Raw genomic sequence first — 18,259 nt, forward strand, 5'->3', positions numbered from 1 at the left:
AAAGTTCTTCTTTTAACTTTGGCTACTTTTTCAGTCATTTTTCAGTGTAGTCTTTGCTGTCTTTCACAGAAATATATCGCTAGGCACCTTGTTATTAGCAGTCTGTCACAAAACCAATAATTTGTTCCTATTTCTTTAGTTGAATCGATGAAAAATGCTAAAGATAACACCGTTTGATGGCCATAACATAATATTTTTGCACCAGCAAGGTGATTCCCAAAGTGCTATTGGCCAAAAACGTGGCATATCTTGGCACTGTGTGCAGTGTGTCCTTAAACACTCTGAGGAAACTGGACAAGTGGAGCACAAAAGAAAAAGTGGCAGATCTGAGTTTAAAAAAGAAAAAGTTGGACTTAAAATCAGTTGCAACAGCTTTTTATTAAGGAATGAATCCAGATTTGAAGGTTTTAGTTTAGATTGTTGAGGAGGAGTTTAGGACAGAGGTACGATAGTGACCATATACAGCCACGTGTAAAGCATAGTGGAGGCTCCGCCATGATTTGGAGTTTGAGGTCAGTGGTATTGTGACTCTTGTCAAAATGTATCGCATTGTCAACAGAAAATAGCGTCATACATTGATCCATCATGTAAAACTATCTGGAAATTGTCTGATTGACAGTGGCTTCATTTAACAGCATGACAATGATTCTACACACACAATTGCATACTATCAGTCATAGATTGACCTCCCCACACCATGCTCGTTATTATTAAGTGCTCTTCAAGAAGCCTGGAGAACTATTCCCGAAACCTACATGAAGAAATGACAAAAAAAGCTTGCCTAAGAGAGTTCATGCTCTGCTGAAGAATAAAGGCGGTCATACCAAATTTCATTAGAATTGTACGAACAGTTTTTACCTTGCATGTTGCATTCTCATTCATGTTTGCACATTTCAATGAATCAATGCACCTATTTCACATTTTCCTTGAGAAACACATGGGAATGAGGGGTGGCTCAATGAGAGGTGCATTGTACCATAAAATTTTGTCTTAAGAAATTAAGAATAACTTATGACATGTATTATTCATTAGACTGGAAAATTGAACAGATTAAATAAAGTTTGTACAGGAAAACAACCCAATGCACAGAATGCAACTGAATTTAGTCCATAAGAATTTATGTGTACAAATGTTCATCCATCTGTTCATCTGCACAGCCAGTACACCTTATCTCATGATATAGAAGACTTGTGCTCAGCCTCATGATTCTTTACCTTCCTTGCAGAAGCAGGAGCCATCAACAGGAGAGCAGGATGCATGATTATGGCAAGAGCAGGTGGACAGGCAACTACGTCCAAACAGACCAGGTGGACACACTGTAGAGCAGTCCTCACTCTGTGGGAGAAACAACGCAAAGTTATGCAGCACACAGCCAACATAGCAATAAATGCTGACACTGGCAGACTGAAAAAGGAATAAAATAGTCTGAAAGGATGTGGACTAAAACACTGGGAAGGTTGACTCTATTTCTCTGTATAGCTTACTAAGCTGTTTACTTAAACAAGTCACACTGTGTCTGTATGGAGACTGAAATTGAATGGATTTAAGAAAGTAACTGAAGTTCAAAGGAAGGACCACACTTGATCAGCTCAAGCTATCTCTTCTTAACTTCCAATTATGCACTCTATATATTCTGACAGCACCTGCTCTGAGCCATGGTTTGCAACCCCATTTCACCCCATCTCTCAACTTCTCTCTTCATCTCCATCTCCCGTTAGATTTCCTTTTCAGCTGAGACGCAGGCAGGACTCCAAAGTTGGAGAATCCAGACTTTTCACCGCTTTCTCCAATCAAGCAATGACTAACTTTGCACTCTTATCTAATCATCTTCACTCTATTAATGCAATCTTTTGAGTTCTTAATAAACTAAAGTCACATTAAGTTACTGCCCTTGCCTTGTGAAATGACTTGCGGAAGATGTATTTTGCAAGCCTTACTCTATAAGGGTGTTCAAAATCTGACACTGTGGAGCCCACTCAAGCAGTCAAGACAATGTTGGCATGCAAATGGAACTGGCACACTGAAATGAAATAAAAATATGGCTCATAAGCATAACAAGTTGCTGTTTGCAAGCTTCCCATGGACTGGATTACACTACACTGCATTACATTACATTGAAAGGTAAAGAAGAACATCCTGGAGTTTGTCTGAGATCTGATTTATGGATGCTTATTGCGATGGACATTGGAGATGATGAAACCATCATGAATTGTGAGCCAAACTAAATCACAAAAATATGTAAAACATCTGTGTGTTCAAACAGACAAAGAAACTGGATTTTTGAGTTCGAACCCCTTCTGTGGCTTCAACTTTACCGGTTTGCTGAGTGAGCCAACTTAGCATGCCAAACGGCAGCAACAAAAAATGGCAACTTTTAAGATACTCATAATGTGTCCTTTGGCACCGGTGTCATTGACACACTGTCAGCAGCAGTCTTGGACACAGAGATAATGGTCCTCTTTTAATGAGCAAATAAGTCAGCATCAGGAGATTGAGGCTTGGGTTAAAACATGCACCTTCCCCACATTAACCCTGCCCATAAATGTGATGCCAAGGGGTCCTTTACAAGTTTGCCTGTGATCATTTGGGAGCAAAACCCATCTCATTGTTGCCATTACCCTGTGCGTCACAGCACTGATGGCAAAAAACACATTGTGCTCGTCTGTGAGACATTAGCAGCTTTCCATGGATTTGACAGCATGGGAATGCAATAGGGCTGAATCTTGTGGTGAGAACATTGTATCTACATTTTAGCACGTGGGCCCTCATCAGGCTAGATATTCAGCCAAAGCCACACTAGGCAAAAACAGCGATAAAATCCAAGTAAATGACTTCCACAGTGAAATGGATGGACAGGATCCCACAGGTATCACTTATAGACCAACTCTCTAACCTCTCACTCTAATATACCATAGAAAAGATTGGCAGCCACATTGGCACAGCCTTTTAGTGTTGTTGCATTAAAATTAAGTATCTGGTAAAGGACATGAAGTACTCCGTCTCTGTCCTCTGCATCCTGCTGTCATTAGAATTTCTCTGCTTTAAAGGCTGAGCACAACCCACCTCCACCGCTCTTGTCCCTCCCTCAGCTAGAGATCACAGCCAGTCTATGGATGCCCACACCCTTTGTTTCAAACCCTGACTTGAGTGACAGGTGACACAATGATTTAGAGTTCCAATTAGAGGCCCAGAGGAGTCCTGAGTGGCTCTTGCTTCGCTCACCAGAGATCTGGGGGACTGCTGGCTGCTCACTGCTCTCATTATCATTTTGAACTCAGTTTAAACATGAGGCAGGAGGAGATGTGCCAGTGGACGCCAGGGGCAGAACACACATCTTAAAACATCTCTCCTCCCCGTACACCACATAAAAGCGCCTGTCTGCGAATGAAATTTTTATCAATCGGTTGCAATAACCTTTGTTCTGCCGCAAACGACAGCTTCAAGACTGCTAACAATAGCAGTTCAGTTACAGTTGTTAAGTGCGGCAAGAAGTTCGACCGGCTGGGGGGTGGGGGGTGGGGGAGGGCTGGACAGAGGGGGACTGGCAGGGAGGTGCAGTCTTTCTTCAGAGCTCAGGCAATTTACTGGTGACTGGACTCATGGATAAAACGTCATACAGCCACAAATGACCATGGATTTTGCTGCCTCCATGACTGCGTCGAATTCCACTTGGTTTCCCCCCTCACAGTGCGGACTCCAGTGGTTGGTCTGTTCTCAAGTGGGGAAAGGCAGCTCTCTCATTAGTCGACTGATTCATATTCCTTCTGAGCTGGGAAGGATAGAAGTCTGGATGTGGAGAATCATTATTAATACACGGGCTGTCAGTCCATTGCATAGGAGCAGCAGGACCTTACATAACTACACAGCCGATAGAAGCAGTAACCAGACCAGACCAGGTCGTCCTTGGCCAAAGCACTAAATTCATACCTATTAGTATCTTAATGTAATTGGAGTGCATTTTTTCCAGAAAGCCACTAGCTGACACAACATTGATCAGGCTGGTACCCTTCGAGACTAGATGCAAATGGCACCACTAATTACCAATCATTCTCACTCCTTAACAGTTCATCTAACTGCTGGGTGAGTGAGTGCAGTTTAAAATTCATGCAGCATGGTTGAAAATGAACCTCTGAACCTTCTGATGAGGAGAGAAATCCCTGAGAGATAGGAAAATTGTTTTCACCACCTACAAAGGCAGACCGGAATCCATTCCTAATGCATTCATATTTCACATAAAGCGGTACCAACAGAATCTGTAGAAAAAAAGAAAAAAAAAGAAAGACACCTTACAGAGTCCACATGCTGCAGATTGCAAGGGACAATGCCTGAATAGGTAACATGTAATCACTTTGTCCCAGTCAAAAAGAGCATGTCCAATTACTAGAGCTAAATCAAGCGTGGAGGTGCTCAGTCTGCTCAGACACTTTGCTTGGTTTGCCCCCCGATGGGACTCCAGAACAAAGATGCAGTGGGGAGGCTTAGTCTTATCAGCTGTCCCCCGGGGAAGTGACTTCGCTTGCAATCATAGCCGCAACACCATCATCAACCACATTTTAAAAGCTCCATGTGATAATAACCATGTGTGATGCATGTCACACAATTACAGGTAGCAGCTACACAGCTCTACCTCTGTAACAAAGTGTTTGCACAGCAGCAGCTTTGTTCAAAGTACAAAAAAAAAAAAAAAAACTCTCCACACACACTCAAACACACCAATCCTCCATATGAGGTGTGTCTGGTCCCATCTGACTGCCTTCTTTTCTTTCCAGCTCCTGCCCTCTAGGTCTATTTAATGGATCTGGCAGTCCTTCCCAGCAGCCGCCAAAGAGAACAGGTGGAGCAAATTAAGACACAGTCTGCGGCCCTGCTCGGTAGCTCAATTCACCACAGTGGCCTGGTGTAAGACACAGGCAATTTCCACCGAAATGTAATGTTGGCAGGAATGTACCCTTGCAGTCGCTGTTGCTCTCTAACTTCAGATTGCAAGACAAGAAATACAATAGGGAAACTGATTGAAGTTACCCAACTAATTTGACAGTTGTAAGAGGGAACAATGTGGCTGCAACAAAAACCGACTAAAACGAAAACATATATAGGTCAAGGATTCAATTTTCTCCCAATTGGTCCAGGAGTACAGATCACTGATGCTACAAGTCAAGACATATCGACTGTATTTGTAAAATACACACGACCCATTATTAATGTCTGCACTGGGAGGTACCAGAGGATTTATTGTGATGCGGTAGAGCACATTTATAATAAGGCGATAATAAAATGTCTCACCTTGCTCTTGACTGTCTGTGTACAAAAAGCTTCTAAAGTGAAACTGGGACAACTTCCAAAAAAATTATGACCACACTGACACAAACCTTTTACAACAGCCACAAAAAAACATGAAACATAAGTCAAAGCTGCAACCTTCACAACTTGGGCTCATGGCGGAGAGTTTCGCAGCGTATGGTATGAGACATGGGAGTACAATTATTGGTTAGTGGAGATAGAGATATTCTTCAGTATATAAAAGATCACGAGGAGCGAGGTTACAAATACAATTAACCCTTGAGCATTTCATGAGAAATTAATGTAACCAATAGCATAATTACAAGTTGACATGGTAATTATAGCTGCGAATAAATTAAAATGGACATGCGAGTGTCAACGTGGTTTAGAACACAAAGTCATGGATGTTCAAGGACTGCTCTTTCTAAGTGTTTTAAATGCCGTTTAAGCTTATGCTTGTTTTTAATGCATTTTGAGTGCTCTTTTCTCTGTTTTTCCACCAACTTCTTTTTTCCTCCTTTTCCTTGAGTACACATTGGCTGTGTTTCGGTTTGCATAGCGTAACTGTGGCCCCACCTTGGCATTTTGGCTCTGGGAAAAGAGATCTAGATCTCATGAGATCAGGTAAAGGTCAAATTTGAAAGAAAATCTTTAATAAAACATTATCCTGAAAGTGGCCACAGATATGAGTACAATAAAATAGCAGTGAATGTACATGATACTCACCATGAACCCAGGGGCACATGTACAGGTACCCGTGACAGGATGACAGTCAGCTCCGTTGGCACAGCTACAAGTCAGCATGCAACCCTCTCCATAGAATCCAGGCGGACAGGACTCATTACAGTAAAGCCCTGTCCATCCCGCAGAGCAGGTGCATTCACCAGAAAGCGGGTGGCAGCTACAATATAATGAGAAAGAAATATGGGACAATGACAGGAAGAAAAAGGGTGAGGTGAAGTTTGAGCTCTAAAAGTATCAACACTTCATTCTTGAGCAGGATCAAAGTGTGAAGTCCGCGCCAAAAGCCATTCATCCATCTACGCGTCTACGTGCTCGTTTCTGATAGATGAGGTGTCCCTTTTCTCCTTCGTTCTGTAATGACTTCTATGGCCGATGCCCAACTCTTGCCGGAATCAGAGCATTAACATTGCATTAACTATGAATGCTGCTGAGAAATTATGAATGAAGCAAAGGTCGCGATTAAAAGCTAACTGGATGACATGGCTAAGAGGTGTCCAGACTTCAGAATGAGTGCTGGCATAGAGCTAAGATGAGACAAAATTGAGTTGCAGAAATCTTTATTCATATGGAGAGTCTTTGCTTCAGGGCTTGGTCAGAGCAAAGCTGTGTGTGGCCTTGCACTGATGTCTCACTTACCTGACGGTGTTGGTGGTGTTACAGGGGCAGTACTTGTCACAAATGAGGCCGTATAGACCTGGGGGACAGAATCTCTCCTGGCAATTAGGCCCTTTAAACCCTGTTTCACATAGACAGGCTCCATTGATATGGTGACACTTGGCTCCATTCTGACACTCGCACTTCTGGTTACATTGCGGTCCATAGGTGCCCACAGGGCAGTCATCCTGACATCTGGAGGAAAATTACAGAGCAATGACGGGGTCTTTTAAATTGCTGCTCTAAAAAATGTCAGGTACATGGGGGAAAAAATGAGTCAAGGCTTGTAACATGAAAATCTGATGTTGGAAATGTTAAAGATTGTTTTTGTGCATGTATGATATATATATATAGAGATATATACAATGTTAATTTCAACAATTGAATAAAATGAATTGAATAAAGAATAATCTGCAAAATCTCAAACTCTCCTTGGTTCCATCTTTTAAAATGTGCTAATTTTTCTGTCCTTTCTCTAGTTCATGTTTTAGGGTTTCAAACACAGACAAATCCCACCTTTCAGCTCTGTGAGTGCAGTTCAGTTAATAAATGATGGTATTTTTCAACAATGTCAATGCTTAATCACTACAGCATTAAAAAGCCTTTACAAATTGCACATGGTCACAACTACATGAAGGAAATTAAGTCAATTTTATATTTATTATGAGCCAATTTAGTAAAACTGAAACATTTCATTTTGGATACATATTTCATAGACCCTGAACCTTCTAAACTCAAAGGAAAAATAAATGCGGGCAAATATTTTACTCTAACCACTCTGTTCACATTTTAAAAGCATAAGATAAATATATAATAGGTTGCTTGTAAAGTTTTATTTGTATTATTATTTTATTGTTTTACGTTGGTGCCAGTCACCATCTGATTTTATAGCAGACTACATTTTTGTGTGTCTTCAGAAGGTTAGCTGTTAAATAACCCCCACTCACATCTTGCATCAGGCATTCTTAATAGTTCACATGACAGTGTGAGGCAAGGTCTCACGATGGTTTCACCTGAAACCTCTGCTGATAATGACACTCACCTTTTTCACGCCTTGGCTCGTGTGATGAGGCACATGATCAAGAGCGGGTCAACGACCCTCTTAAGGGAGAACTCCCACTAGGGTTTAAATACCTGGGACTGACCTGGTTGTGTAATGGTGTGGGGGATATTTTCTTGGCACACTTTGGACCGATTAGTACCAACTGAGCATTGTTTAAACAGCCTACCTGAGTTTTGTTGCTGACCATGTCCGTACCTTTATTACTGCAGTCTACCCATCATCTAATGACTGTTTCCAGCAAGACAGCACGCAATGTCACAAAGCTCAAATCATCTCAAACTGGTTTGAAGATGACAGTGAGCTCACTGTACTCCAACGGCCTCAACAGTCACACGTTCTCAATCCACAACAGAGTACCCCTGGGATGCGGTGGAACGGGAGATTCACATCAATACACGCAGCTGAAAAATCTGCAGCAACTGTGTGATGCTATCATGTCAATATGAACCAAAATCTCAGAGGAATGTTTCCAGCACCTTGTTGAATCTCTGCCACGAGGAAATGCGGCAGATCTGAATGCAACAGGGTGTTTTTGGAAAGTGCATGTAAATATAATACTAAAAAACAATAATGTTTTATCATATTTTACGCAATGCAAAGATTGTTTAAGAATTGGAAATTGAAATAAAACTCCAGCCCCAGCTTCAATACATTAAATAATATGGATATATTACTAACAGTGTTGCCACAGTTACTTTGAAAAAGTAATATATTACGGACTACTGATTACTCCTTCCAAAAGTAACTTAGTTACTTTACTTTAGAGCAGTGCGATATGGCCAAAAATATTTATCACGATATATATATAAAATTTGCGATAACGATATAACTGACGATATAATTGATGCGAGACAAAATACAACTCCACAACATTACTAGCGCAAAAAGACAACCTTCCATTTATTTTCACTTAAACAAGAAGCTGGTTTTTATGTACATTAAAGCTTTATAAAAATGTAACAGTGCAAATGCAAATTCCTTGCTGAAAGTTTAACCAAAAGGCATTTCCAGTAGAAATGGGCTGACATATCCTGAGCATAACCATGTATAATATCCACTGAAGTTAAAAAGAGGTGCTTTGCAACATTAAACTGCAGTGTGCAGTACGTATTTTTCGGACCATAAGGTGCACGGGATTATAAGGCACATTAAGCGAAACAAAGCAGTCAGATAAATCAAACTTTATTAAACTCATTCTTCTTGCTTCCTCCACTTCTGTACCATTGATTCATTAATGTTGAATTCTCTGGCAGCTGCTCTATTCCCATGTTGTTGCAGTATATTAATGACTAACCTCGTATTGTGGATGGATTATCTCAGTTGTTCTCCTGACTGAAGTTTGGTCCGTTTACAGCATCCTGCCATGCGATTGCATTTGTCTCTAACTATCAGGAACCTTAACGTTAACTTTTATAAGTGGAAAAGTGTTAGTGTTCGTCCTCCAGCTTCACTGTTTATGTTATGCTAGCATAGCTGTGTCGCATCATTATATACCAACTAGCCCAACTTCAGTAACCCTACAAACGTCACTGCTGTTTAGTTTCCTGTCTTCATTTATGTTGGACATGATAGCAGAGCTGTACATTTGAATTTTTTCAGAAATCTCAGCGGTAACTAGCGAGCTAACTTCCGCTAGCGTCCTGCTAACTTCTAACTCCCTTAAATGTAATACATTTTGTTTTCATGGATGACTGGAAGTTAAACTTCATAGTTACACCTGGTAAAGCAGCAATGCTGATCGTTTTATTAAAGATGAAAGAATTGAGACAGTTTTTAACTCTCAGTGATGCTGCAGTGTTCGTTTGACCTAGGGTTGCCAACCGTCCCTTAAAAAACGGAATCGTCCCGTATTTAGAAACAAAAGTACACGTCCCGTATTGAGCTAATAAGGGACGCACTTTGTCCCATAATACAGTGAGAATCAAAAGTAGTCTATAAATGTTAATGGAATTAACGCTTTGTTTGAAAGCATAATTCCCAGCCCCTCTCCTGCTTTGTGACCAATTAGCTGACAGCACACTTGACAATTCAAGTATGACAAGTCAGATTACCGTTCATCTCATTGGTCGAGGAAAGGTCGCTTACGGAGAAAATACCGGAAGACAACAGATGACCACAACAAGAAGCATGGCCAACAGGGAAACAAATGCCGACACTGCGGTGCAATTCTCGGACGACAGTACACCTAAAGCTGGACATACACTGTGCGATTTTCAAACTGCACGATTGACTCACAGGGGTTATAAGTTTATAGGTCACGAGGCAGGGTCTCACACTATACCGCCTGATGCTCTGATGCGACCTGAGTGCTCACACTGTGCCTCCATAAAATGAAGGTTATAATAGAAAATCTGTCGCTCGCTCTCCCTCTCTGTCTTTCACTCAGACAGATACGCACACCACCACCATCAACTTTGCTAAATTGCTAATGAAAGACATTGATCAGGCAGCTGTGATTGAGCAGCAATGTAAATCCAACTATTTTCACGGTTGTTGTGGTCGTGATAATTTTGTGATGCCACATCGAAAAGGCTCGGATGAGCTTTCCAAAGTTCTACAAGTTGTGCCTCCATCGCTTGTGTCCAGATCACACGCTGCACTGCCGTGCTGCAACGTCTTTTTCACCGACGTTTACGTGTTTGCGCGTGAGCAGTGTGAGCAGCTGCGGTGACACCCTCACTTTTTCCATAGGCATGCTTCTAATGGTGGGCGCATGAAGAACATGAGGGGCGTGAAAGCTCGGGGAACCCTTAACCAATTTCTTGTCCACCAGGCCACAGCAGAAGCAGATATGGTATGTAAACATTGGTTTGTTTTTTTAAACCCTCTGGTTAAGGTTAATATGGGCATGTGCAGTGAATATCAGCGCTATGTGGCCAGAAGTGTGATAATAAAATTTATTTTGTGTAATAAACAACTGCAAGGATAGATGATTACAACAAATAGATGACTAATACATAAAAGTAATACATAGATGAATAATGATGATGAGTTATGATGCGTAATCATGGGAACAAGCAGGTTTACAAACAGAAGCAGCTGATTAGCATTAGAAAAGCTGAAATAATACCTCAACTGAAGCCAATTGTACTAAATGCACTATATGTGCACTGTTACAAGAATATTTTTGTTCTATTGCTTTCTATTAATTTATATAATTTTAAGTTAAGCAGGACAGAGTTCTTTTAAAGAAAGATTTACTTATATTCTCAAAAGTTAAGCATGACAGGCTTCTGTTTAAAAAAGAGACCTGTTTTACTGTGTTAATGTTGTCATTTTGAGCTAAAAATAAATGGCTAAATGATCAGGTCCAACTTAAATTGCCTTACTTTCTTGCAAGTAATTGATTTAAGTTAATCAACTTGAAAACTTTAATAAGTTTATTAAGTGACTTTGATAAACTTAATTAAGTTACTTGTAAATAGTTATTTAAATTGGATTCCCCATTCTCTTTTTTTCAGTATATGTTGTCATTGCATGTTATGGGGGAAACAGTAGACTGGAGTGAGTAAACCAGTGGTTGTACCTCATTAACAGAAGCTTCTCAAACCCTTTGTCAGAAAGTCGATTTCTTTTAGGCGTGAGCACCAAACCTCCCAGACTAAAAAGTCGCTCCACAGGAGCACTTGATGGGGTTGGAGTGTTATACTTTAAAAAAAAAAAGTCTTTATGCTTGAAAACGTATGCAGAATCTGAAGGTCGTAGCCTGACATCAGGTAGTCCATGACTTCTTTTTCTGCAGAATAGGTCTCCTCCTCTGGCTCTGCCATCTCACCTTGGCTGCTAGATGTAGTAGCACTGGGCACACTGGCAGGTTTTTTTGCCAGAGGAGCAGTGGTGCAACACTCTGCTGTCAGAAGTTGTTTTACTCGCTCCCTCCTTCCTGTATCTCTCAGCCATCGGAGTTTGAATTTTGGACAACTGGCAGCTGCGAGAAGGGCATCTTTGTCGTCTAGCACACCGGTGAAACGAGTCTGAATAGCCTAAAAAACATAATCGATATTTTTATGCCTACAATTTAATATGTTATTGAATTATTTGCAAACCATGCCTAATATGAGATCAGTATTATGGATTTATTTTGTTTTAGGTTACTTGTAAACATTTTAATTGTTGTAATCTTATTTTTCAATGATAATTAATATTCTGTTCCATGTTTGTGAATTGTATGAAGCAAAAAATTTGACAAATTTAAAGATAGAGCGTACCTGTACAATGGCATCTGGAAGGCCTGCAGTCATCCTGGAGAGGTCATCTTTCACAGCCTGGGTCTTCTGCATCAGAACTTCAAGTGTTGGTAGTAAAGTTCCATATGGACAGTCGCCTTGTAAAATGTCCAGTGCTGCAGTCAGAGGTTTCATGGCCATGCAGTACTCATGCAGGAACTGGTATTCTTGATCTTTGAAGCACTTCAGTCCTAGCTTTGTGCACAGAGTATTCAGCTCACCCATGGGGATGTCTGCAATTCTCTTTACAGCATCAAAAAAGGAATTCCACCTTGTGGATGTTGGTATTAGGAGCTTTCTTTTACTGATTTCTTCCACTGTTTCTGATGCAAGTGTAGATCTACTCAATTTGGTCCGAAGAGCTGTGCATTTTGCTGTGCTGCTCCTATACACAGCCCTGCTCTCTGTGTGCAAATTATGTTGATGGTGTGCAAAGCACACCTGCGGTGCGGGGGAAGAGACAGCTGACCATCACTTTCATTCTGACAGATCAGAAAAAGTGACATCATCGTCTTTGGGGGTGGACTCTTCTTCCTCCGTCTCATCATCGGACTCCGTGACAGGATGATAAATTTGAAACGCCTTAACAAAGTTGGATCCATTGTCAGTAACTGTTGCAACTACTTTGTTGAGTAATCGTTTTCGATTTCTGTACCAATGACATCATACGTGTCTACCACGAATCCGCCTACATGCTAATGCAACCTTGTAGCGCTCTAATGTGGTTCTACTGATCCAGTGGAGCGTTACTCCCATATAGCCTCTGTTGTTAGCAGTCCAAATATCCGCGGTAGTTGAAACAAAGTCAATCTCATTCAGTGCGGCCTTCAAACTCCTTCTCCAAGTAAGAAGTAAAACTCGTTCGGTGAGGCAGCTCGGCATTAGAAGTAGGGATCTTTTTTATTATGGCACGAAACGAGGGCGAGTCAACAGTGTTTATAGTTAGCATTTCTTCTACAATATACTGCGCGACCAACTTCTTCAATTCTTCATCACTTACTGGTTTTGCACCAAAGTCCAACTTTTGTTGTTTGAGGGTGTAGGACCTCCTGCGGAAGTCACGGCTCTCTGCTTCGGACCACTTGGTGGGACTCTCTCTGTGAGTTTGACTGTGCCGTGCTGCGACTCCAAATGTTTCCTTAAGTTTGACGTAGTGTTTTTGAAGGTAGATAACACTTTTTCGCCAACACAGAGTGTACAACGAACCTTAATATTGAAATCTTTAGTTGACAGAAACTCAAAATAGTGACCATATTTCCAGCTAAAGAACGAACATCTCTCTCCCTCCATTGTTGTTTACACTTTTTTACGTCACTGGCTGCTTGTGAGCGGGAAATGTGACCTGTCGCTTATGTGACGTTTCACGACACGTATGCGTTTGTCATCCGCTGAGACGAAAAGAAGAAACCAAATCTTTTTGCTTAAAAAATAGTAACGCACAGTGGTTTGGACAAGTAACTTTAATCTGACTACTGTTATGGAAATAGTAACGCGTTAGATTAGTCGTTACTGAAAAAGTGGTCATATTCAGAGTAACGCGTTACTAAGCAACGCGTTACCGGCATCACTGATTATTAACACTCTTCTTACATTTTAAAGTTTTTAATAATGAATGTTTACTTTAAAAAATACTTAGAAAATACTCATAAATCCATGGTGAAATTTTAACGAGGACAGCGGGCCTCTGCTGTCAGTACTTCAGCGTCTCTGCAGGGGTTGGACAAGACTCAGTAATCGTCATCAGCTAAACAGAAACTGCTTCAGTTTTCTGCACATAAACTAGTGTAGATCCGAAAATGGATTTCTTCATTCACTTCAATATACTGACTTAAGTATACAGTCCTGGTGGAGTTTCAGTCTCAAGAGTGTAACAAAGCTTTTACAAATAGCTCAATTACAACATAAAATGGCCAAGTTATGTTTCATGTTTAAATTACCCTAGCTTTAGTTTTATCAGAGGACAATGGTATTATTATACTAGACACACGTGGGTGGGGGGTAACACAATCTTAGATTATTCCTGGCAGTTTAATTCACCTGCCACTGACAAAATGAATGAGGGCAATTTTGCAAAATAATAAAGTAAAGGAAAAGGTCTTGTAAAGGAAGTGTTTCCATCCAAGAGACAATTGCTTTAGCTGAACTAATAAACCCAGGCTGCTCTGGGCTGCTCTGGCAGGCACGAGGAACTAAAAAGATCTGTGGATTTCAATGAGACCTTAATATAAGCCCATTACTTATAATTAATGAGCAGACTCCAAACAGCATGTAGCTCATGGTGAGATCAATGGATAGGCTGGGAGTGGATGAGGATGAAGGCTGAAGACATGAAACCTTGCTGGCCAGCATGAAGTACAAGATTAATTAAACATACAACGCCCCTATTAAAAGCTTCCAATCTACCTTCAAATGGACTAATGGGCATTTATAAATGCTTATTTCTCTCGAGTATGAGAATATGCTAGGATTTCCTTTATCTTTTTAAAGAACAGCCAGGTTTGTGCCTCATTTAGAAGTCAACAAAGAGAATGGGTCAATGAGTGACTGTTAAATGCGGAACTGCATGAAACCATTCTTTTGCATTAAATACTAATATCAATAAATCATGCCTTTGTATGACCTATTTTAAGTAGGAGCACAAAAGTTTGCTGATAGAACTTCAGAAAAAGCCTTTTTGAATAATAACTGAGCGGTCTGTTTGTCAGCCGGACGTGTCACCTGCATACCTGCGTCCACTGAAGCCGGCTGTACATTGGCACTGCCCCGTGATGTGGTCGCACATTCCACCGTTACGACAGGAACAGTCTTTGCTGCAGTTGATGCCGTACTTGCCAAGAGGGCAGGGCTGGGCACACACTGAACCCTGTGAAAACAAGCCAACACACTTGATTGGTGTTTGGACAGTTCAGACCTATTGTTAATGTCCTCCTATGTGTCTGCAGATATGTTTACTTTTTCTTCTTTCTTTTTTTTTTAGAAGGCAACTGAAAGCATTACATTCAAGAAGTAAGTTCAAAACTGTACACTTTACTGTGGAAGATATTTTCACATATTATCTTCAGAAAGGTCAATGCAGAGTTAATTTTCACATGGAAAGTTCACAGTAGTCAGACTCCACACTACAAATTCTATTTTTTTTTCTCCTTCCAGGGTGCAGAGACACAGCATTCTCATTTATTGTACTTTTCCCCCTCCTAAACTTACAACAGCGTTCAAGTATTTTCTCCCCTCGGGCCTTTGCTTTTGCTTTTGTGACCTACCGTCCACCCAGCAGGGCAGGAACAATCTCCTGTGATGTGGTGGCACGTTCCTCCGTTCTGACAGGGGCAGCGCTGTTCACACTGAGGCCCATGACTACCGGAGGGGCAGCGCTCCCCACAGCTGTCAGCACACAAGTCAAAAGTATCAGATAAGTAACCTGTCTTTGCCTGCAGTTCTTTGCATCAGCAAGAAATTGGATATACACACTCACATTGCTACATAAAATGTGCCAAAAGAGTAAATATGATAGTGGTACTCACAAAGCCCCTGTGTAGCCTGGTGCACAGATGCACTCTCCTGTCTCGTGGTTGCAGGTGGCACCATTGAGACATTGGCATGGTAACTGGCACGCCTTGCCGTAATAACCATGCTCACAGGGCTCCTCACAACGCCATCCCTGGTACCCATCAGTGCAGACACAGGCACCTGTGATGGGGTTACACTTAGCCCCATTTTGGCACTGGCACCGATTGCTGCAGTGAGGTCCCCAGAAGTCACTCTCGCAGCCTGCAGGCACAGAGACAAGTGGCATCAAGCACACCAGAAAAAAAGAGGATACTATGCATCAGAATACACTCGCAAACACTGAAAATCATAACGGTCACATAAAAACACAATAAATAATAAAGTGACTCATTAATGATTGTTTGGAATAACCATAAAAGTTCATCATTAATAATAAATGATCAGGGGAAATCTTCCTCCCAATGAATTACTCTTTATTATAATGGTATGATTTGGAAGCGCTGTCTCAGACTGCTTGCAAATCTATCTCTATGCCTCCAATATTAATTTTCATCAGTTCAACAAATTCAAAATCTAAAGCTTTAATCTGTGTATTTTTTTTATCTTTTGAACATGTAACAGCAAACAAATTGCTGGATTTAATCTATTCACTCAATTAATTGAACATATTATTAAAATACTATCTGTGTACCAAAAGGCTGATAGTCTTCCTGTGGGCCACAGACCTCGATTAAAAACACATCAATAAAGCACACTGGTACCCGTGGTCAATGTTCCCTCTAATTTTTCACGTGTCTGAGCGAACACACAAACTCCCTGAGCGGTCCCTTCGACCACTGTGAGCAACAGCAGACGTGTGCACTGTGGTCACGGCAGCATCGAATCCATCCAAGTTACACGGTTTATTAAAATAATCAAATTACAGCATTTATGTTAGACTACTTTTAATTAACTGCTTTAGCCCACTTATAATGAAAATTTAAAAAAAAAAAATCTTGTTCATGACCTGTGCAGTACGTTAACACTATTGGAAGTAAAAATAACTTGAACTCCAATTTTGAAAACACAACTTTCTTTTTTAAATTTTTTTTTTTTAAATAAAGCTCTGACTTGTAATATGAGTATGAGTCTGTGGTCTGGGAGAGAGTCCTGTCTGCAAAATACAGTATATAATGACCAATGTTGGGCAATTAATTATATAGTTACTTCTTCAAAAAAGTAACTGAGTTTTGCAAACAACAAAGTTTTTTGCAGCTGTTTACCTAAAAATGCAGCCAGGGCGGTTTTTTTAAATAAACATTTCAAACTATTTACAGAACAATCAGCTGTTCTGCATCAAATCTGATGCCACACAAATCATTTGTGCCACTCCAAAAAATAATTTCTGTCCACTATGAGATAAAGGAGAACAACAGCCTGATACCTGCAGGCCTGACAACAGGAGATGTATCACTCCTGTAACACCTGTAACATTCAGTTGTCGCCTCATTGTTCTGACACACACACAACAACACTATTGACTACACTACACACTAACTACACAAGATTTGCGCTAAACAACGCAAATCTCTCACATCTCAAAACACCGCCATCACTCCTAAAACTCCCCTCTTCCTAAACAACTAAATGCCATGTTGCCATATCATTTTTTGACTGGTCGACATGGTACATTTTTCCACCAATAGGAAAGGCGGCGGGGGTCGGGAGGGGGGCTGTTTTTGCTCACAGGCGGAGAGCGCTTTCGAGCGTTTCTGCAGTAAATATAAACAACGACAGGAAAAAAAACAAAAAAAAAAAAAAAAAAAAATTTATAGTATTTCTTCCCGCAGTAAATATAAAATACATATATTATTTTATTTTTTATCATAACTCTGGTTTTACGTGGCCTATCAACACAATTTAAAAACTGGTATAAAGTCCACACTTTTTCCGTCAATTGTTCCGTCTGTCCTGCTCACATCTCCAATGGTTGTACACGTTGTCATTAACGTGGCTTCACTCCACATCAGCCACGCCGCTTTGCTAGCTAAAACACCGGTGTCGGCACATAAGGACGCTGTCATAGCCTGTCAACGACGTTGATTAGCTGCGTATATACGAATGTGAATCGCATCATTGGCTGGACTATGGGATAAGGTGGCATCGTTCTAATCCCATACTGGAGCAGCCAGTCACTTACTGACTAACACTGCAAAACAGAATTGTTAACGTATTTATTTTAATTTCAATTCAGGTTAGATTTTCTTTTCTTTTTTTTTTTGTGTGCACAACACAGATTTTCTGTGCGCAGAGAGCGTGCAGCAGTGCGCAATTGCACACGCGCGCAGCTTAGAGGGAACATTGCCCGTGGTGTTCCTTCGTTACCAAAACCAGTACACTGGCACTGCGGTTTATGGACTGATCCAATATGTTTACCATCTTCCTGTTGTAGCCAACAACAACAACATAGAATTTTCCTGCTTGGTAAGATGTTTGCTTTAAAAAAAAACCTAAATTATAAAATCACGGCACTGTTTAGATCTTCAGTGGGAATAAATTTCCTTGTGGCTCAATACCACAGAGTTGAGAGGTATAACAACAAATTGCTGGTTTTGGTCTTTCCAATGATTTTTTTTTCACTCCTGCTCAGGATTATATGAGAGCAGGTACTTTTATGAGGATGCCTTGAGCAAAAAACAGACAAAAGGCCCTCCACAGAGCTAACGCTGTCAAGCAATTGCTAAGAAAAACGGACACAGAGAGACAGGAAGAACGTGTGGACTCCCCAATGAAAAGATCTGATTAG

General features: G+C 40.8%; 1 protein-coding gene across 8 annotated transcripts in view; it reads right to left on the bottom strand.

Annotated features, from left to right (window-relative positions):
• The window catches only part of megf11 (multiple EGF-like-domains 11), an 83,090-nt gene that overhangs the window by 19,180 nt on the left and 45,651 nt on the right, over nucleotides 1–18,259 (bottom strand). For all 8 annotated transcript variants that reach the window (XM_005928799.2, XM_014335657.2, XM_014335656.2 and 5 more), the window contains 6 exons: nucleotides 15,489–15,735; nucleotides 15,228–15,348; nucleotides 14,694–14,830; nucleotides 6,661–6,873; nucleotides 6,007–6,181; nucleotides 1,215–1,335 (listed from right to left, as the gene is read on the bottom strand). In XM_005928799.2, the coding sequence (XP_005928861.1) occupies nucleotides 1,215–1,335; nucleotides 6,007–6,181; nucleotides 6,661–6,873; nucleotides 14,694–14,830; nucleotides 15,228–15,348; nucleotides 15,489–15,735 (1,014 nt within the window). The remainder of the gene's footprint in view (nucleotides 1–1,214; nucleotides 1,336–6,006; nucleotides 6,182–6,660; nucleotides 6,874–14,693; nucleotides 14,831–15,227; nucleotides 15,349–15,488; nucleotides 15,736–18,259) is intronic.

This window comes from Haplochromis burtoni, unplaced genomic scaffold, assembly GCF_018398535.1.
Source record: "Haplochromis burtoni strain Fernald_Lab_line unplaced genomic scaffold, NCSU_Asbu1 Contig_114, whole genome shotgun sequence".
Lineage (NCBI taxonomy): Eukaryota > Metazoa > Chordata > Actinopteri > Cichliformes > Cichlidae > Haplochromis > Haplochromis burtoni.